A 22908-nucleotide genomic window follows, 5' to 3' on the forward strand; every position below is an offset into this window, starting at 1 on the left:
TATTTCCTCTGTTTCATTGATTTCACTCTAATGTTTATTACTTATTTCTGCTTGCTTTAGGTTTAATTTTCTTTTTCTAATTACTTAAGGTAGAAGATTGGGTTACTTATTTGAGATCTTTCTTCTTCTTCTTCTTCTTTTTTTTTTTAGAGAGGTAGGGTGGAGAGGCAGAGGGAGAGAGAGAATCTTAAGCAGGCTCCATGCCCAGCACAAAGCTGACTTGGGGCTCCCTCTCACAACCCTGAGATCATAACCTGAGCAGAAATCAAGAGTCTGTCGCTTAACCAACTGAGCCACCCATGCGCCCTGAGATCATTCTTCTTTTTTAATACATGTATTTATAGCTATAAATTTTGCTCTCAACATGTATTAGTTGCATCTTATAAGTTCCAGTATATTGTGTTTTTATATCCATTCATCTCAAAGTATTTTTGTGTCTCCTCTGTGATTTCTTTTTTGACCTATTGGTTGTTTAATAATGTACTGTATCATTTTCTCATATTTGTGAATTTCCCAAATTTACTTTTGTTATTGATTTTTAATTTCATTTAATTATGGTTAGAGAATGTATATTATGTACATTATATGATTGAAATCCTTTTAAATGTATTAAGACTCATTTTATGACCTAGCATATGGTCTATCCTGGAGAATAGTCCATGTGCAATTGAGAAGAATGTATACTCTGTTATTATTGCCTGGAGTGTTCTATGCATGACTGTTTGGCCTTGCTGGTTCATATTGTTTTTCCAACTCTCCCATTTCCTTGTTGATTTTCTGTACAGTTTATCCATTATTAAAAGTAGGGTACTGAAGTCTTTGTTCTTGTTGAACTGTTTATTTCTCCCCTCAATTCTGTCAGTTTTTGCTTACTGTGTTTTTCTTAATTCTTCTCTTCTCCCTTTTCCTTGATGTGGATTAGGAATTGACCATGTTCACTGACTCTTCTGCCAGCTCAGATCTGATGTTGAGCTCCTCTAGTAAAAATTTCATTTTAATTATTATACTAAATATTATACATACCAGAATCTCTATTTGGTTTGTGTTCATAATTTATATCTCTTTATTGATAGTCTATATTTGGCAAGACATGCATGTAGGCTTGTAGATCCCCCAGGAATATGTCAGAGCTTTTCAAAGACCTCTGAGGATATCTCATTCCCCAGATCTTCCTTTTCAGTTTTTCTCTAGACCATGATTATCTCAACTGGTATCACAGCCTCAGGCAGTTACTATTTAAACATGCTGCTGATTGTTTTGGATAGACACTCTGGGGATAGGGCTTTTTCTGGGAGTTAGTGCAAAGTCAGGTCAAATAATGAATGATAAGGCCTTGTATATAGGTTTGTTCTAGGGAGCTGCAAGACAGGTCAAATAATAATAAAGCCTGGGAACGAAATGTGTCTTTCTGAGGAACTCCAATCCTGGTCTTCCTTCTCTGATGGCTATAAGGCTCTGATTCTCAAAGTTACTATGGAGCTGGGAGAAAGTGATAGAATAGGCCAAGTTAAAAAGCCTCAAACCCTGCTGTTCTTATTTATTTATTTATTTATTTGACAGAGAGAACACAAGCAGAGGGAGAGAGGGAGAAGCAGGCTCCCCGCTGAGCAAGGAGCCCGATGCGGGACTGGATCCCAGGACCCTGGGACCACGACCCTGGCCGAAGGCAGCTGCTTAACTGACTGAGCCACCCAGAAATCCCAAACCCTGCTGTTCTTACTGAAGTTCAGCAGTTTATAAAATGCTGTCAACCTTTGGTTAATTTCCAGAGTTCAGAAAAGGCAATTTTGACAATTTTTGCAATTTGTTGCTTTTATGGAGGAGTATGTTTACAGAGTTTCTACATTATATTTTTGAGCATGGTATAAGTTAAACTATGAAAAGGAAACAAGGCAAAATATGGTGTAATCAGAGCATAATGCTATTCAAGTCTTGGTGACTGTGCATTAAATATTTATATAGTATAGCAGTACCTGGGGAAACTAGCCCATTACTTCGTCTGCTCTATCAGTGATGTAGGAAGCACTCTGGTTGTATGCTTTGAGAAGTTTAATAGCTTCATACATATTTTGGGAGGAAAAGTATGATTAGGTTATTGATTCTTTCTCCTTAATCATGTGGAAGCTTTAGGGGAGAACAAAAGGGAATAAAGAAAATGCATGAAGAAATGGCAGGTCCCGGCAAGAAGATTTCTGATGTTTTTCATTACAGTATCAGAAATCCAAACCTCAGACTACCAGTGTGAATCAATTTGCTGATTTAATTTTGTGCAAGTCAAAAAGTAAATAAAATATGTGGGAGAAGAATTCAGCTTCCACTACTATGCACATCCTTATGGCAGATAAGGATATGATCTAATACTACCCATCCCCCCAAATAATTAAAAGTACAATGTTCTACTTTCATATTTGAAAAAGTTCTCCATTAGCTTCTTTCCTAGTAAAATAATTTGAGATCCTCGAACACCTACTGCATTTACTATATATAACAAGTTCAACTTTTTAAATTAATTACATGATTACAATATATCTATCTTTCAAGCTCCCCAAAGAATGTCTTCAAAACACAGATATTTTGCAGCCTTGGAAATGTTTATTTAATAATTTGATAAATTATTGGATTTCTCGCCTCAGATAGTTTTAAGTATTATAGAGCCAAATCAGCTAAGCTCAAACAAGATTTCACTACTGTATTGAATTCATGTACTCTTAGCTCAGCCAAGCACAAAACAGCTAATGCCGTCACGTTTGAAAAGCTTTTATGCTGAATTTGACACAAAAGCAATCACAAAGCAGACAAAAAAGGAATTTCTCTTTCAAAAGCTGAAAGGGGAAAAAATAAATGAAAACTCTGAGCCTGGGTAAATCTCTCTTGATACTGGAAAAGAAAGCTTAAAATCATCAAGAAATAATTTTTCCAAAGAATTCATTGCCAAGTTTGGACCAATCTTAATAGCCTGGGGAACAGGTTGTGAAGTCAACCAAGATTCTGCCAAATAAAATAAATCCCATGATGACCGTTGCTGACAATTTTAGGTGCCAATGTCACACCATCTTACTTCTTATGAAAGTTAAATGGCATCATCTCTCATAGGATTCTGTCATAGCTTATTGGCAGAGATTTTGATTAAAATGGAAATCCTGTATGATTTTTCCCTAACATCTGTCTTTCCATCTCAAAAAAACATTATTGTTTTACTAGGGCCATGGAGAAGATCAAATGAAGCCGTGTGGTTAACAGAATCAGCTACTTCCTCGCATTATGGGTTATATAGGAAAGAAACTACATATATTATGGGCATCTCTTAATGACCTGCTCATTAATCATCAACATGATGGGCTATCTATAGCTTGTTCTTTTGATAAATCAAGACTCTTTTGTGCCATCTCCTTCCAGCCTGACCATGCTTTCAAGATGGACTGTCCCTGGATGCTACCTCAGATTTGATTCCTCTCCTCAACAACGGGCTTGTTGTTGTCCCCATTTTTTTTCTCTGCTACTTTTTTTAACCAAGAGGAGGAGGCTGTCTGAATGTCCAATCAGTAAGGAAATGGTTGAGGGTAGAACTTAATGAGATAGTGTAAGGAATTTAAAATGATAATTATCAAAAGTTATAAAGCAACAATCTATACGTATTTATCTAAGGATACTAAGTTTAAAGTCAGAATTCAAAATTTTATCTCCATAATGAGGACAATGAAAATACATAGATAAGAAATGGAAGAGATTACAGACAAAGATGAGCAATGATGAATCATAAAAATATAAGAATTGCAGATGAATTTTTCTTTAGTCCAGGTGCGATGACTGGTTTAGATTTTCCAAGAGTATCTTACTACTGTGATGGTGAGGGGAGTCATCAGTGACGCTGCTTCAGGGGAGGCTGGTTGCTTCAATCACAGCTCTCCACCTCCACCTCCGTGGACACAGCCTGATGATCGCCTTATGGGGCTCACCAGCTCTTTTGCTAATCTTAGGCACGGAGACTCGGAAAGAATTTACGGAGCAAGGAGATCCTGCTCAAATTATCCAATGCCTCTTTATGTCTATTTTCACCCTTTCTTTGTAAAAGAAAATTGTAAGTGATAAGCCAGCTATTACCACTCAGTAGTGATAACATATTAGACATAAAGGCCAGATCCCCATTTTATATGCTCCCTGATTTTAGAAAAATTAAACATTGTAGTTTCATTAAAAAAGGGGATATAATTTGCAATTATCTCTTAGTTTTTCATAGTAAAACAGAATATGAAAACCTCTCCCCAGTATACTGTTTCATCGTTTTCATTTCCCACCTGTTGGCTTATCAGTAATATGATCTTATTTGTCAATTCATAATTACAGTTGTCTCCCTTTCTGATCTTCACAGTGTTTTCTTGATTTGTTTTAGCCACACAGAACACAATGGGTAGAAGAGAAAATCTGTGAAGTCATCTACAAGAGTGATTGCTATGCATTCACATCCTAACTCTATGATTTTTAAGAGTTTCTGAACTTCTTCTCTAGGCTTCGATTTTCTCACCTGTAAACTGTGAACAATGATAGTTTTCATGGAAGATTCCTGAGAGGGTGAAACAAGCCAATATATGTAAAATGATTAGCACAATTTTTGACAATTGGCAAGTACTTGCTAAATGTTAGTATTAGCATTAGGATTACTTTTAGGTTTAACATAACCATTTAGGAAATGGATGGGAAAATTACAGTTTTGGTCTTTATATAATGAACATACACTGAAAGTGCAACTATATATATATATAGTTGAATTCCTAACATATAACATATAACACAAAAACATGAGTTTCTATAGATAATGGCTAAGCCATTTTTATGATGTAGTTTTAGACTGACAATTGAAATTTTTTTATTTTGAAAGTTTGACAAGGATAGCAATTATAATACCATCTTGTCTTTGTTTTAGGTGTTTAAAACATACGACTTGTTTTGATGATGAAATTGTTTCGTTTTATCCTTTCATATTTTCTTTTGCCCTTCTTTTCATCTCTTATTAAAAGCCCCTTGCTTTTCTAAGGGCTATAAAACCCTAATCATTCTTGCCATCACTTTAAGATTCTTACAGGTTTTAAGATTTTTCATGTGCCAGCTTGCAGAGTCTTCTTGCCCTTATCAAATTTATCACAAATGCTTCCCATCTCTCCTTCCCTTCTTCTAACTCAAGGGTCCAGCCCAAACTCTTTTCCCCTGTTAATTCCTCTCCACCAGTTAATCACTTTCTTCTAAGATCTGCTAGATTCATAGAATCCTGTTTTTGGACAGTAAAAAGAAATGGCATAACATACTGAGTACCTTATGGATAAGACCAGAGCCTTCAAGAACAGCTGCATGAATTCTATCTTTCCCATAGTCAAACTGAGGAATTGGGAACATCATCATTAGAAATTCCTATGCCGGGCGCCTGGGTGGCTCAGTCGTTGAGCATCTGCCTTTGGCTTGGGTCATGATCCCAGGGTCCTGGGATTGAGTCCCACATCGGGCTCCCTGCTCGGGGAGGGGGGGTGCTTCTCCCTCTCCCGCTCCCCCTGCTTGTGTTCTTGCTCTCACTATCTCTGTCTCTGTCAAATAAATAAATAAAATCTTAAAAAAAGAAAAAAGAAATTCCTATGCCTTCTATGTTAATCCAAAGGAGAAAATCCTAGTGGCAACAAGTCTCTTGTGAAAGAAATAACTGCTTCCAACAGAGGCAATGATGAGTCTGTAAAATCCTATGTCACTTTCTAACATTCTTGTCATAGGAACAAAAATCTTGTCCTCATAGCAAAGCAGGTCCTTTGGAGAAGTAGCTACAGCTGAGGCTGGCTAAAAGCTCATTTGCTCACTATTGCTATTTACTCTTCCTTATGTTAAATTGGGAACACGTTCTGGTCAATGGGAGGTGGGTGGAAGTGATGTACATAATCTCCAGGCCTATCCATAGAACCCCATGGATAAACTGGCCACATTCTCTCTTACTCTCTTGCAGTGACTGTGGTCAGCCATGAGTTAATAGTATCACAAAATCGGAGAAGCCTGGATTCCTCAAGTCGCTATTTATGAGAGAGCTCCCAGGAAGGGCTCTTCAACCTCCACTGGAGTATGATACAACCAGGGAATTCATCTTTATTATATTAAACTATTGAGATTTCAGGGTTTATGTTTTCCAAATAAACCTAGCATAAATACATATGCCATGTAGCTCAGCACAGCCTAAACACTGACTCATTGAGAAATGGAAGTCACTTCATCCAAGAAAACCACAATATAAGGTCTTTTTTCTTAGATGACATAGCTCATTTGTGATTCAGACAATTGTTTAGCAGAAGGCCTTTTTACACCAGAAAAAAAAATCTATAGAGGGTTTTAATAAAAAATTCAATCTAATCAAGTTCTCACTGTGTTACTTCTCCACTTAGCATTTAAGGTCTTTCCCAACTGATCCATAAATATGAGATTTGAAAGAATTAAAAGCATGTAAGGCACCAGGCATGATGCTTGATAAAACATAGTCAGTAAACAAGTATTATTTCCTTTTTCTTTTCCCTTTCTTTTATCACAACGAGTTCTAGACTCTGGAGGGGACAGATATATGATGGAGTTTTGGGGGAAAAGAAGAAGAAGAGAAGGAAGAGAAAGAAGTAGAGAAATTGGTCTGAAGGTCAAAGACCTGGAGAAGAAAGTGAGAAGACCCCTTATCCTTGCCTTATCCTTACACTCCTCCCCCCTTCTCCATTCAGGGCCCTACTTAGGAAGGAGCAGACCCATTACTTTTTCTAGGAAGGAATTAATCCCAAATGACTGACTTTATGCTATCACACAATTATGTGTATCAACTATGAAGTGATCTCAAAAGATGGTGTAATGTGAAAACCAGCCTATGATATCTGGATTAAACAAAATTAATTTTAAGATTGATATTAGCCATCAGTTTTCCTCTAATCTCTACTTTGGCTGAAAAGTCTACTGTTCATTTCAGCTTAAACATAGTTTTCTTTTAATAAATTTACATTAAAAATAATTAAATTTTAATCCATGGTTATAATTTTATCCAGTATCACCAGTATTTTATTTTAAGAACATACCTATGATACCAACCTTGGTTTCTGTGATTTTCTTTTGGATTGCATCCATTGTGTAGGGAGCCTCCTTCCATGACTCAAGCTTGGCTCTGGCCTGTCCCAACACCTGCTCAGCCTCTTCTTTAGCTTCCAGCCATTGTGTTGAATCCTTTAACATTTCATTCAACTGCTGCCTCCGGTTCTGAAGGTGTTCCTGTACTTCATCCCACTGATTCTGAATTCTTTCAACTGGAATAGAAGGAAAAATGAATATATAGGAGTAAATGCTAGCCTGGAGAAGACATCTGAAATTTAACCTTCAAAGATGATCTCACTTTATATATTATTTGTTTAAAAAAATTGTTCATTGTGTTACAGCTAGGATAATGGACAACAGAATTCCTTACTTTTTCCAATGGCAAACATGAGGTTAAGTTATCTTCCTCAAGGTGACCTAGAACATCAGTAGTGTATGTAAAAATTTAACTGTGTCTATTCTCAATCCCCAGAGCCAAATATGAATAATCTTTTAGAAAAGTACTAGAGCAGAATGCCTGAATCCCCTTGCCCTTACTGCTTCAGTGCCCAACAACCTGACTTCTGATACTATCCTTGGCAATTCATTCATTGACGGATTTGTGGTGCCACAAAGAATCTGTTTTGCCACCTAAGTGGCAGGCTAGACATACCAGTGAATCAATGATTCCCTCCACCCCCCCTCCCAGGAGCAGCCTGTAACCAAGGGCTGATGGCACATATCAGGGTATGGATATTTTAGCCCCCTTCATGCCAGGGAGCATTTATTCACTTCACTGGGGAGCACTTATTTTACAAGGGTTCCAGGGTTCTCCTAGTGGGATGAAGCTCCGGTGGCTCACAGGAGTAACCTGCTTGATAATGCACCATCCTTTATTGACTGCCCTGCCTTTCTTACTTGCTCACTCCCTCAACTCCCAAATAAACCACATGCTCTGGTCTTCTTCTGGGGCAACCCAAGAGCAGGTAGGCCTACTGGAAATGTCTTGTAACAATATCTAAGAATTCATACTGGTTACATTCTGTAAGTAAGACAGGCTTATACTGAGGCCATTTTTTGGTATCATTGTGAGTCAAAAATGGAGCTGCCCTATGAATTCTGCTCTGAAGTACTTTATTTTAGTTATGTTAAAAATAAACATGACCACATTGTTTTTTTCTTTTAAGGACCACATTATCTTTTCTTTAAGCTGATTTCATAAAATAGAAATAATGTCCTGGAAAATAAGCAATAAAACTCCTATCAACTTTATCCCTTAAGCAAAACCTGACAGACATTCTAGATTTTTCCTGAGGTCTCAATGACTACTATATATAATTGGATACTAAGTTCTCTCATACAGAACTCCTCCCACTTTTCACATATTCCCACTGCAAAGCTCTGTCATTTTTTGCCTACATGTCTGCAGTAGACTCTAAAGCCCCTCTTGTCTCAAGTCTCTGTTTTGTAATGTAATTTTCACACTACAGAGAGAGTAATAATTAATATAAATCTGATCGCCCCACTCCCTTATTTAAACCCTTCAATGTCTCCCCACTGTCCTCTGGAATATTTTAGCTTGACATACATTTTCCTCTGTGATCTGGCCTGGATAATCCAAGAGATTTATTTATAAAGGAACAAATTACAACATAATCCGGGTGTAGGAAAATCACCAAAGATTTCTGAATTAAACACAATTAATTTTAAGGTTGATAGTAGCCATCAGTTTTCCTCTAATCTCTACTTTGGCTGAAAAGTCCACTGTTCATTTCAGCTTTAACATAGTTTTCTTTTAATAAATTTACATTAAAAATCATTAAATTTTAATCCATGGTTATAATTTTATAATTATACAGGATAATACAAGAAATTGGGTCTTGTGGCAGTGGCGCCGTTACTACATTGAGAGCCAGGAAATTGGGGGAGGGGAAAGTCGCCAGAAGCTGAGCATCATGAGGAGAAACCACCTTGAGAAGTGCAGTAACTTTTGCCAAAGGACACCACTGGCCTGAGGGAACTTCACCAGAAGGAACCAGGAGAATAAATATTCTGATCTCACTTTGTCCTCTCTCTCCTACCAAGTCTCCCTGGTGGGTAAACCAACTGGAAGCCAGAGGGCACGGGAGCCCAGTGATGACACACACCAGCCCCTCAGAGTAGAGACCAAAGAAGAGAAGGGCCAAGAGGGGCTTTGGATAGATAAATAAAATGTACACAGCACAGTACTGTAAAATTGTCCTTCATGATGTTAAGTTTAGTCCTTCTTAATTAACTCTATTGTTGCCCCCATAAAGTTAAGATAACTTAGGAGCTGAAGAAGTACTTGAGATTTTCTGTGAATAAGCATGAGAACTAGACAAACCCTAGAAGACTAGTGATTGTGACATGAAATCAAGAATCTGGTACCTAGAATAGGTTAAACCAGGTGAGTGGTGCTCATCATAAACGACTGTTTTTATTGGGTTCATTTCTCTTTGGGTATTTGCTTGGTGTTGCAAAACCAGTCAGCATATTATATTCCAATTTAGGTTAACACGTGTTAAAACAAATGTCAGTCTCTCTCTATAATCTCTGAGCACCCTTCTTTTTTGTTTGTTTGTTTCATTGTTATTGCCTCACAGGGTAGTGCGACACCTACTATAGGTGAGATTTACAGTTATTAATTAGTCTTCTGTTTAATCTTTAGTTTACAAAATTAATAGTGTAAATGCTATTATAAGAAAGCTGTTTAAAATATGTCTTTACATATTCTGAAATAATTCTCCATCAGTCATAGAAATAACTGATATTCCAATTACAAACCATTTTTTCAACTTATCATGGCCAGCTACTTTATTATGCATAGTTGGCACTATTTTTTTCTTAGCCTATTTTTATATACTACATGTATATGAAAATAACAAAATTGGCTTTCCTAAAAAAGTCTCTGATTCCAATTTGTTTTTGCATTAATCAGCCTTGATTAGTGACATTATGCTAGCAAACTTCTTAAAATGCTTAGTATTTTTGATATAAACATGGTAAACCATTTGCATTCATGCCAGCAAGTATTTCATACATCTTATAGTTTATTTCAACAGTGTAGACATAATCTTATATTTAAAAAGGCCAGCATAGGAGAAAAAAATTAAGATAGTTCTTCCTATTGTATGTTTATGTATCTCTTCATTGTGGCAAAAGGAGGAAACTTTCATAGCCCAGATCATTATTTCAGACAAATATACCATTTGAATGCTTGTTCAGTCACAACGGTAAAAGTTTTCAACCCAAAGGGATCATGTGTATGTAATGTAGCAAGGAAAACTGGTTCATCCCACTAAGGGCGTGCTTTCTCATCCCTGACCTTCAACTGTACATGATCCATCAGATAATACTTAACTAAATAAAATTACGAGCTACAGACTCACTCAATAATCCATCTACCCCTCCAAGTACCCCTACCCATCAATCCATTCATCCAGCCTGACAGTCACCATTTTATTTACCATCTACTAGATGCCAGGCATTATGCTAAGCTGTGGGGAAACAAAGGAGTCAAGACAGATTTCCTGGCTTCTGCTTGGTGCCTGTTAGATAAAACTGCTATTTGCTATCTACCCAAAGAATAAAGATGAACAGTTCCAGGGAAAAGATAATGAGTTCAATCTTGGACCTATTCAGTGGGAGGTTTTGAGGATCATCTACAAAGGATTATCATTTTAGTCACATGGACTGAAGGTACGATGGCAAAGCCATGTATCTGGGGAGAGAGAGGAATCCAGGATTAGAAATTACTACAGAGAAGTAATGAAGACCTCAATGTGAATGCATTCTCATTGACATGGTATGTAGATTGAACAGAACACAGGGGTAAAGATCAAGTCCTGGAAAGTACAACACATAAAGACAGAATGAAGAAAAGTAGCCAATAGGATGAATGAATGGCTAAAGAGGTAGGAGGAATGCCTGGAAAGTGTACTTTCATAAATACATGGATAAGAAAGAATTGCAAAAACCCAAAAGTGGTTAACACTTTTAAAAGCCATATAAACGTCATGCCAGATAATAAAAATCATAATAATTAACATTACTTGAATTCCTCCACTGCTTAAAGCACGGTTTTAAGTTCTGTATGAGTGTTAATTCATTTAATCATCATGATGATCTTATGAGGTAGGTATCATTGTTTATGCTGCTGTTGTTGCTACTTCTCATTGAACAGAGGAAGAAACAGACTTCATTAAAGAATCGACCTAAGGTCATACAGTTAGTAAGTGGGAGAGCCAACACGTGGACCCAAATAGTCAGACTCCCCAAAGCCATGCCAAAAGTATCTATTGGCTTTGACCATATGGAATTCCCTCAGGACCATACACAAAGTAATTTTATTGGCGTGGTGGAAATCTTACTGTAAGGGATTGACAAATGAATGAGCCAATGATAAATGAGAGTTGGAAGATAATTACCCTTTGTGGGTGACAGCGGTGAGGTGCATTTTTCACTGTCTCCCAGAGTTCACTCATCAGGGTTGAACTCAAATTGCCCACAGCAATAACCTGCTCGATAATTGGCTCAACTATTGGCTTCTTTCCCTTTTTGCTGCGTCACTCTCTTACTGGTACTTCCTGGGATCAGCTTACAAGTAAAACACTCTTACTCAAGTCATTGTTTCAAGGTCATCTTCTGGGGGAAGCTGGTCAAAGTTAGAATTTTATTCATTAAAAAAAAAACAACAAAAAAACGTTAGTGCACAGCCCAGTGCTTGGTGCCTGGTATACTTTCAATAACTGTCTGTCAAATGAATTGTATATGTAGTCTATTTTAATTATCCATGCTTCCTTTTTATAATGATGTAAAAATGCCACTTCCAAAGTTAACCCTTGCCCAGGACCTTGAGTCTTTCTTCTTTACAAGGAGTCACTGTCTCTTTACTGCATTTCAAGTTTACATAAGTTGAACACTGGTTTAAGAATTATGCTCATCGTCACTCATCATCAGGAAAATGCAAATCAAAACTACACTGAGCTAGCACCTCACACCTGTCAGAATGGCTAAAATCAACAACACAAGAAACAACAGGTGTGGGTGAAGATACAGAGAAAAAGGAACACTCACACACTATTGGTGGGAATGCAGAGTGATGCAACCACTCTGGAAAACAGTGTGGAGGTTCCTCAAAAAGTTAAAATTAGAACCCCCTTATGACCCAGCAACGGCACTGCTGGGTATTTACCCAAAGAATACAAGAACACTAATTCAAAGGGATACATGCACCCCTATGTTTATAGCAGCATTATTTATAATAGCCAAAATATGGAAGCAGCCCAAGTGTCCATTGACTGATGAATGGATAAAGAAGAGGTATGTATATAGATATAGATATAGATATAGATATACACACACAATGGAATATCACTCAGCTATAAAAAAAAAAGGAATGAAATCTAGCCATTTGCAATGATATGGATGGATCTAGAGAGTATAAAGCTAAGTGAAATAAATCAGTCAAGAAAGACAAATATCATATGATTTCACTCATACATAGGATTTAAGGAACAGAAAAAAACAAAGGGCAAAAATAAGAAAGACAAAGCAAGAAACAGACTCTTAATTATAAAGAACAATCTGACAGTTGCTGGACGGGAAGGGGTGGGGGGATGGGTGAAACAGGTGATGGGGATTAAGGAGTACACCTGTAGTGATGAGCACTGGGTAATATATGGAAATGTTGTATTACTATATTGTACACCTGGAACTAATATAACCCTGTATGCTAACTAATTGGAATTAAAATAAAAACTTAAAAAAAGAATTGCATATTTCCCTCTTCATTTTCCTCTCATTCTTCATGATCTCTATTTTAAGCAAACAAATATTTTCTGGGCATCCTTTGTTTCTGATTTAATGCCTCTGCCACAACCGTATTTTTTTTGGTATAGAACATCTTCAATATCATATTTACTAGTAGAATATTCTCATCTGATAAAAATCCATAAATTAAAAGGTATGTTGGTATGTGAGGGGGATTCTTGTGAGCCAAAAAGAATCAATGATCTTTCTTTCTCTAATATTCTTAAAATAAACTGTAGATCAGAGAGAATCTGTTGGCATGCCTTTTTGCCTCAGTCTGTCTTTTTAATTAAATCTGAGATGGCATAATATAGAAGAGTATATGTATATTTCAGATAAGGATATTTTTATGGGCATTTTCAAATTTTAAAACATACTGAGCTTCAGAGGCTAATAACAATAAAATATCATATTGTTATTAACAAAGTATGAAGAGATGAATACTAGAAAGATAGTAAACAGATGTATCGACCCTTGTGAAATAAATACACATATGGAAGAATCGATTTTGCAGAGCAGAAATTATGGAGAGATTATTTCCCTTACAAAAGCATTCACCATAAGATTTCTTTAGTCAACTTTTCAGGTATATTTAAAATATTATTTGACTGGTATTCCACTCCCAGGTATACATCCAAGACAAATACATACATGTATTGGCCAAAAGACATGTACTAAATTGGAAGCTTCCCCTAACTGGAAACTACCCAAATTCCCCTCTACTGGAAAATGGATAAATACACTGTGGTATATTTACCAATAGAACACTATCTAGCAACAAGAATAAAATATCTACAACTTATGCAATAGTATGTATTAATCTCACAAACATAATGTTGAGGGAAAGAAGCCAGCCAAAAACAAGGGCATACTGTTTTATTTCACTTATATAATGTATAAAAAGAGGAAAAAGTAAGATGACTGTAGAAGTCAGGATGTGGTTATCCTTGTGGGACTGGTAGTCACTGAAAGAGACATAACGGATGCTTCAGAAGTTCTGGATATTATTCTCTTTCTTGATTTGAGGGCTGTTTACACAGTTGTATTTAGTTTGTGCAAACCCACCAAGCTAAACATTTGTAACATGTACATTTTCCCTTATGTCTATTGTACTTCAATAAAGATTTAATGAAGTATGATTTGACTTGTAAAATGTATTGTGCATACAACGTTGGAGAATTCGTCTTTTCAAAAGGGTTGCAACCTGTGAAATATGCATTACTGGCAGATACGAATGGTAATAAGAGATGCAATGGTTTTGTTAAGGATACAATGCAATTTAGGTCTTAGATTGGTGTGATAAAGAACATCTCAGAAATACGCATTGGCCAGTGAACCAGACTAGACTCACAGAAACAAATCAGCACATAGAGACTAATGAAGCAGCTATTTGGTTATTTAACAACAGAAACAAAGCACAGCAATTGATTGATATAGCTGTCCTAAGAGCAGACCCTGCAGAAACATATACAAAAGAAAACCTTAGAAGTATGATATATATTCCATTTTGTCAAGGAATGAAAGTAAACATAAAATCTGCAGATCATCAAAGAGAAGCTGTTATTTTGGAACTGGGCCATTGCGGTAGTTGGACATCATATGGACCTGCTAATTGTCCATGCCTCGGCCAACAATTCAAACTGCAGAATGTCACCACACTTGCAGCACTGCACCCAGGATATTACTGATAGACCAAAGACATATTATGGCAGTGTACTTGGTCACTAGAGCCCATACTGTTAGATTTACATTTATACCAGATTTATCTGACTTGCAAAAGTGAAATAATAATAAAATATGTGCATATAAACTCAGACAATCTGTGCATGTTGGTAATTGAAGAGCTACCCAAATGTGTGTATTTCTCCTTTCAGAGGGCCATCGTGGAAAGCTTCTCAACTGATTTGTCCAGTAAGTAGATGCTGGATAATGAAGGGAAATAAATAACCAATGCTAAGACTCAGGATGACAGACTGGGACTCAGCATGTGTCCTGATTTACAGATCTCTAGAAGTGTCAAATTGGAAACTCAGCAATCATGTCAAGAACCACAATACTGCAGAGAAAGAAACAGTTCAGTTGATTGAGTACTAACCAATCTTTCACTTCATGTTTTTAAGCTAGCTGTGTTTGATTATCGATATACATCATTGACTGATATAAATTCCCACAACATCTCTCCTAGGGAAAAATGTTATTTACAAAAACGAAATGATTGCCTTTTTGAATATACATTGCTACAGAACAAAGAACAGCTCTGTTGCAATTTCTGCACTGAATTTATAGTCTGAGAATTAGAAGTTACTGTGACTAAGTTTTAGAAAGAAACCTTGACTAGCAGTTAGTAATGGGTTATAGCCCTAGAGCTGGGATGAAATTTAATTTGCAAAAGTTGCTTCACCACTTCAATTTCCTCAACTACAAAACTGAAATAATGACGGTTGTACAACCAAAGAATTGTTGTGAAGATAAAATTCAACAATAAATAAGAGCATAGAGGACAATACTGAAGCAAGGTGTTACGCTTCGCCGTACAGAGACCAAACAACAGATTATAGTCATCAGCAAACATTTGTGATCTGCTAGGTGGAGCACACTGTGGATATCAATGATTCCACAGAATACTTAAATAATCCAGGTAGAAAATACCAAGCTGGAAGAGTGAATTTTCAGGCAACTGGGTCACAAATGGGTAAACAATGGCAGATATTTAACTATGGGCAACTGTAAGGAAAATGATTCCAACTGGAGTTAAGATAATGAGTTGTGATAGTTAAAGATGGGAAAGAGATGTGGGAATCGCAACAGACTGTTCCCTGAGGCTAAAGCAGTCAACAAAATGTTAGGGGTGATCAAGAAAGGAACTGAAAAAAAAAAAAAAAAAGAAAGAAACCACCATTATGTTACTCTTGTACAAAGTCAGGCTACATCTCTGCCTTGAGGAATGTGAGCATATCTTAATGTTTGATATTCAAAGACTTATAAGAAACCAAGGTAAGTGAAAATAATAACCAAAATTATAGGGAATATTAAGATTTGTTTCATGTACTTCCACAAGGCATTTAAACATGGTTCTCTAGAAGACTTATTTATAGTTAAGTTCTGCAAAGAGGAATCTCAACTTAAACCCATTAAGGAGAAGGAGAAACAAATATACTAACCATGAAGTCAAATGTAGCTAGTGTGAATGGACAGACACTTGCTGTATTTAGGAAAAGGACATGAGGAATGTGGCTGCTATGTAAACACAGAAAAAAATGTTGTTTCAGACTGAAAAGCTGAAAAGGGAGGGGAGTTAGAGGCACATGATTAAATCCTAGCCACTATGACTAATTTGAATATCTGCTCCTTTTCTAAATCCTAAAAAGCTAGAATTCAGGAACAGCCAAACATTCCGTTTAAATTCATGGAAGACAGACCTAGAGTAAAAACATTTTATAATATTAACCTAACATTTAAGGTTAGTTTGAACATAGCAAAGATCAGTAACTTAATGCTATTGCCCAACCAGGTTACTCTCTGTAAAATGAGTATAACAATAACAAGAAGATTAATAATCTATGAAGATTAAGGAAATAATAAACACAAGGTACTGAGTAGCATGTCTGGCCTTTGCTCTCTGTTATAGGGGTGAAGATAGACTACCATGTACTTTCATAACACCAGTAAAGTTCTCAAATCTTGAGACACAAAGCAAAAGTGAGTGGACTGGATGATCCCTGAGGTTCTTACCAGCTCTAGCAGTCTGTGAGATACATGTTTCTTGATGTTTCTGTTAGAGCTAGAGGCTCACCTTACAAGGTTATTGGGAAGAACTCAGTCAGCTCAGTGACTGGATGAGCAAAAAGAATATCAACAGCCATATATCACCTTCCTGGATGGGCCATTGGTATGATTCAGCTTGACAGTCTTAAATTCAGTCATGTTAAAATTCAGTTAAAATAAACTCAAGCCAACCTAAAAAAAAAGGTTCCTTTCTTTTGAAAAAAATATTTAAGTGAGGGGCGCCTGGGTGGCTCAGTTGTTAAGCATCTGCCTTCGGCTCAGGTCATGATCCCAGGGTCCTGGGATCGAGCCCCGCTTCGGTCTCCCCACTCTGCGGTGAGCCTGCTTCTCCCTCTCCCACTCCCCCTGCTTGTGTTACCTCTCTCACTGTGTCTCTCTCTGTCAAATAAATAAAAAAATCTTTAAAAAAAATATTTAAGTGAGATAAAACTGACATTCAACATTATATTAAATTCAGGTGTACAACATAATATTTCATTATTTGTATATATTGTGAAATGATCACCTTAATAAGTCTAGTTAACATCCAAAAGTTCTTTCCTTTAAATGAAGGGCGGGGGAGAAATTGGAGGGGGAGATGAACCATGAGAGACTATGGACTCCGAGAAACAAACTGAGGGTTCTAGAGGGGAGGGGGTGGGAGGATGGGTTAGCCTGGTGATGGGTATTGAGGAGGGCACGTTCTGCATGGAGCACTGGGTGTTATATGCAAACAATGAATCACGGAACACTACATCAAAAACTAATGATGTATTGTATGGTGACTAACATAACATAATAAAATTAAATTAAAAAAAAAAGTTCTTTCTAGGATGATAGTATTTTTCTGTATCTTGATAGAGGCTTATGTCACACTAGTGTACCCACCACTCATCAACACTCACTGAATGGGACACATCAAACTTGTGCATTTGACTATGCAAATTTTGCCACAAGCAAACAAACAAACAACTGTAAGTGAATACTGAGCTCTAATTAATGATATGCATGTTGAAGTGTTTAGGGGTAAAGGGTACTGATATCTCCAAACTTTGAAATGCATAAAAAAGGGGGGATTGATGGGAGGATAAAGGAATGAAGTGGTACAGCAGAATCTAGATGGTGAGTTCATGGCTATTCAATGTAGAGTTCCTTTAGCTTTTCTGTGTATTTGAATTTTTCAGAATAAAATGTTAGATAAGATGCTCTCTCACAGCAAGCACGAAACAGCATATTATTCAGGCAGCTTTCTAAGTCACTAAGACCACTTTCCAGTAAGAAATAAATACCATCTGTGGGATATGTAAGTCTGAAAGATAGTAAAGAGCATTTCTACAAGTGGAAATGATGAAACATTTTGCTGAAAGTCACACCCAATTTATATGGTGAGGAGCTGGAAGTGGAATTCAGGCAGATCTCTTAATTTCATAATCAACAGACTGGCAGAGACCATATAACCTCATTTAAAGTATGCTGAATATTCTAACAGAGAAAAGGAGTCCTCTAAAAAAAGCTCATTCTCCTGTTGTGGTTACATTTTTGCCACCAGTTGGAGAGTCACAGATTATGAGAAAATAGCAACATCCAGTCATAATGAAACATGTAAGCTATTTTATTAATTTAAAAGGCAGATGTTGAAATGTGATATTATTTGATCATTAAAATGAATTTCAAAAATGGCTTTCTTTGGCAGGGGGCACCTATTGGTTGAGATGAAAGCCTGACATTGGGGGAAAAAAGCTTGATGTAGTTATGCAAAAATACTTCAGTATATAATCCTAGGTCACTCACAAGACATGGAAAAGAACTATCCAGGTGTGACAGTGACACAGTATATCGCTGGATGATTCATCTGTCCCACTAGCCCCAGCCATCAACCAATTTAGTGCCAAATGTAGCAAATAAAGTACTAACAACTCAAAAGCGTTCAGCAAGAGTTCAGTAGAGTGGAATGAAGGGTACCATTACAATTCCAGCACCGTGGATTTATTACCATGTCACTGGCAGGCAACACACACAGCAAAACCCATTCATCACTGTACATTTTTACATCAAAATTGCTGCATTTGTTGGAATGCGAAAATTTTCAAAAAGATGTAGACTAAAAAAGGCATTTTCTCCCTGAACACAGTGAATTTCATCCCTACACCTTGTCACTCAAATTTTTATTTGACAAGTGCAGAAAATGCAAGGTATACTTGAGAAGCAAAGAGGACTCACTTCTCTCTTTACCAGCACACTCCACAGTGTAGCCATTCAAATTCAGGAATAAAAATAAATATAAAACAATTCCTTGAAAAAACAATGGGCTACGAAGCAAAACACCGGATCCTATCTACTGGAGGACTATTCTGTATTTCTCATCTTCCTTATGTCCTTCTCTACAGGTGTAGGTGTCTCTTGCCTACCCATGCCTAATTCCCTCCCTGTACTCAGTCTGCCAATTTCTTCTGCCTCCTAGAAGAAGTGATTCCATTTTTCACCCACCCCGTATCTTCAACCTCAGTCCAGAACCTCATCTAAAAAGAAAACAACAAATGAGTTTCACTTTTGGCCCTAACACCACATCTGGCCAACCTGTTACGGTCTTCCCATAGAAGAATGGTTTATGCCGGCACTACTGAAGGGATGGCCTGTGAACCAGCAGTATCCACATCACCTGGGAGCTTGCGAGAAATGCAGTGTCTAGGGCTCTACCCAAAACCTAACTGATCAGATTCTACATGTCTAAACCAGATTCCAGAGGTGATTTGTGTGCACACTAAAATTTGAGAAGCACTAGTCAATACGCACTATTTCCACTTTCACACCTCAGGTTCCTTTCTTAGTCACTACATTTTGACTGTTGCTACTGCAATTGTAGATAATAGCTGAAATTGAAATTGCCGTTGAAATTGTTGTAGATAATAGCTATGACACTCAAGTCACTACCGCGCTAGAGATTCTGAAGTCTTTATTTTGGCAGACCTCCCTTCAGTACTTGCCCTCATTGATAAGCCCTCCTTGAAACCTCCTTTCGATCAACACGGCATGGAATTTACTCTACCCTTCTGGCTGCTCCTCAGCCTCCTTGGCTCACCTCTTAAATGTCACCATTCCCTACGAGTCTTTTTTTGATCTTCTCACCTGATGTCTCCCTGGTGAGTTCATCTACTTATATCGCTTCATTTACTACCTTTACAATGATCATAGTCAAATCTGTTTTAACCTACGAACTCTCTCCCAAACTCCATATCCACAGAGTCAAACATCTACTAAATCCCTTTTAAATATGCAGTGTATCCAAAACATGATCACATCATCTTCACCCTTCTCCCCTAATCACTGACACACATCTGTTCCTCTACCTAGTCATTCAAAGAGAAATATACAAATCATCCCTGATTTCTCTTTCTTCCTTATCCTTTAACCAAGATATCAAGTCATTCATTCAACCTCCTTAATTGCTCTTCTAACCTCTCTATCATCCAGCTGTCGCTTCCCTAGATTGTTTTAATTAAAAGCCTCCCGATGCTCTCTCTTATTTACTGAATCATAACTTTGTCTGCACAACTGAATCAATCAACTGCGATGCTTTGAAAAATACCAATGTCTGTGCCCTGGTCCCAAAGCTTTTTATGTCATTGGTTTGGGGTGGAGTCCAGGCACTGGCATTTTGTAAAAGCCCCCACTGCCCCTAGTGATTCTAATGTGCAGCTAGGACTGAAAAGCACTGCTCCAACACTGGCCTTTTGCCCTCCATGTTAATCTTCAGCATTTTGCTCCGAGAAGGCTTTTGAAGATGGAAAATCGGAGTCTGTCATCATTTATTAAATTGCTCTAATGTCACTCTTTCACTGCTCTCAGAATACAGTCCAAATTCTTTACCTGACTTGTAAGACCTTTTCCAGCTTCTCGACTTCTACCGCCTGTTGTGAACCTTAGAGTCCAGCTTTACAGCCACACAGGAGTCCGCTACATGTGTGATGTGACCCACGTCTCCCATGCGTCTGCAAACAGATTATTCTCTCCCCTCGTCCACTCTACAGCAGTTTGCTCGGAAGCCACTATCATTGGTCATTTTCTCCTGACTGTTCTCTTCTGCCCCACCAAACTTAGTTTCATAGATTTGGGTAGGGTACCCCTCATCATGGTTTCTAGAGCACCCGGTTCTTATCTTTGAACACAGCGATGACACCATTTGGCAATTATCTGTTCTTTTGTCTGTTTGGCCCACTGCAAGGTGATGATTTCAGGAGAGGAAATGTATTTTTAAATTCAGGGGCCAGCCCAAGTTTGGCACATAGGAAGATATAAAGAAACATGTGGAAAGGGCAAACACAACTCTTACATCACAAACGAGAATTTCTGCACTACTGCAAAAACAAAATTGTCACCAACATATAAACAAAAAACACATACATTTTGGCAATGTTAATGAAGATAAAGTCCATGTTCAAAGTTTTTCAGACTTTGTGAGAGTGAGACTGCTGTATTAAAGGGAAAAGAGGAACTGAATTATTGAAGTATAGTGTCAGTTGATCTCTTTCAAATACTTCTCCAGAAAAGCAAAATGTAAGATCAAAAATAAATAAAGATCACTCAATTCTGGTTCATGTAACATATGTCCTGTTATTAAATCCAGGATCAGTGACTATAAAATACTTTTTAAGGGCACCTGGGTGGCTCAGTCGTTAAGCGTCTGCCTTCAGCTCAGGTCATGATCCCGGGGTCCTGGGATCGAGCCCCACATCAGGCTCCCTACTCCGCGGGAAGCCTGCTTCTCCCTCTCCCACTCCCCCTGCTTGTGTTCCTTCTCTCACTGTGTCTCTCTCTGTCAAATAAATAAAATCTTTGGGCGCCTGGGTGGCTCAGTGGGTTAAGCGACTGCCTTCGGCTCAGGTCATGATCCTGGAGTCCCTGGATCGAGTCCCGCATCGGGCTCCCTGCTCGGCAGGGAGTCTGCTTCTCCCTCTGACCCTCTTCCCTCTCATGCTCTCTGTCTCTCATTCTCTCTCTCTCAAATAAATAAATAAAATCTTAAAAAAAAATAAATAAAATCTTTAAAATACTTTTTAGACTAAAGTAGTAGTAGTAGTATAGACTGAAAGGCCAAAAATAAAAGTGCATGAAGATTCAAACTGCCCTTCCCAGGCCTCATTTTCAGATAATCTTTGCTTATTTAAACCTCAGCAACTCATAAATGTTACAGTAAATAATGTGAAATACCGGGGAGATGAAAAGTAACTCTTCCTATTCTAATGATCCCAATTCAAATGACAAAATAGTTTCACAGAAAATATGTAAATTGGCTTTGAACATTAGAATGGCAACTCCTAAAATGGTATAGCAGCTCCTAAAATGAAATGCTTCAGTTTATAAGAAACAACAACCACAAAAATCTGTATACAACCCCCCCCATTTCCATTTACCTCTGGGTAAATCATAAGTATACATCCAGAGAAGAAAGACTCAAGAGAGAGACAATACCTCGGTGAAACATATGGCTAAGAAATACAGAATAGGCTAAGGAACAGAATAGTGTAATTGCCTTAATTTTAGAAGAGAATCTTCTTAAATAGAATTTCCGTAGTAAAAGAAGAAATAGAGGAATTTTAAATGAGGTAATCTATGTGAAAAGTGCTTTATAAACCACAAAGCTGTCAGCAAACATAAGGTACTATTATTATTTTCTTTAAAATGAGATATAGCAGAGCACTGTGACTATACTATTCACAGCAAAGAAACATATTCCTTTAAAAACATATAAAATGGATGCCTTTTAACAAAAACAAAAGGAAAGGCACTCAAACATTGCCAGAACTGGATATCACACACGATTATACTTTTGTTCTGATAAGTTCTTATAAAGAGCCATTTGATTGTATGATGTGAATGTGTTTTTGTACATTTATTCATTTATTTATCCCTTTGTCTATCCATTCATTCATTACAAACTTTTTCTTCATAATCTATTATGTGCTTGAGATTGAGTTAGCATGTATTCAAAACCAAAGCTGCAGAAGGGAGTAATACACATTTTATAAGTAAACTGCCTAATTCAACATTCACATGCATTTGGAATCTGTGTCTTTATGACAGAATCCACTTATTTGAATGCATCATCCATTAGGAAGGAAAGCTAAGGAGGGGATTTTCATAGCTCCCACTGGCCTTTTGAATTATGGTAAGGATTCTGGTCTTTAGTCTCCGTGCAGTGGGAGTCCACTGAAAGGTTGCATGCAAGGAAGCCACATCTGATCT

At 37.3% G+C, this 22908-nt stretch overlaps 1 protein-coding gene across 9 annotated transcripts in view; it reads right to left on the bottom strand.

Annotated features, from left to right (window-relative positions):
- Positions 1-22908, bottom strand: part of DMD (dystrophin) — a 1717438-nt gene that overhangs the window by 532428 nt on the left and 1162102 nt on the right. For all 9 annotated transcript variants that reach the window (XM_035001266.1, XM_035001277.1, XM_035001248.1 and 6 more), the window contains one exon: positions 7090-7301. In XM_035001266.1, the coding sequence (XP_034857157.1) occupies positions 7090-7301 (212 nt within the window). The remainder of the gene's footprint in view (positions 1-7089; positions 7302-22908) is intronic.

Source organism: Mirounga leonina, unplaced genomic scaffold, assembly GCF_011800145.1.
Source record: "Mirounga leonina isolate KUSES-001 unplaced genomic scaffold, KU_Mleo_1.0 Mir_101595, whole genome shotgun sequence".
Taxonomy (NCBI): Eukaryota; Metazoa; Chordata; class Mammalia; order Carnivora; family Phocidae; genus Mirounga; species Mirounga leonina.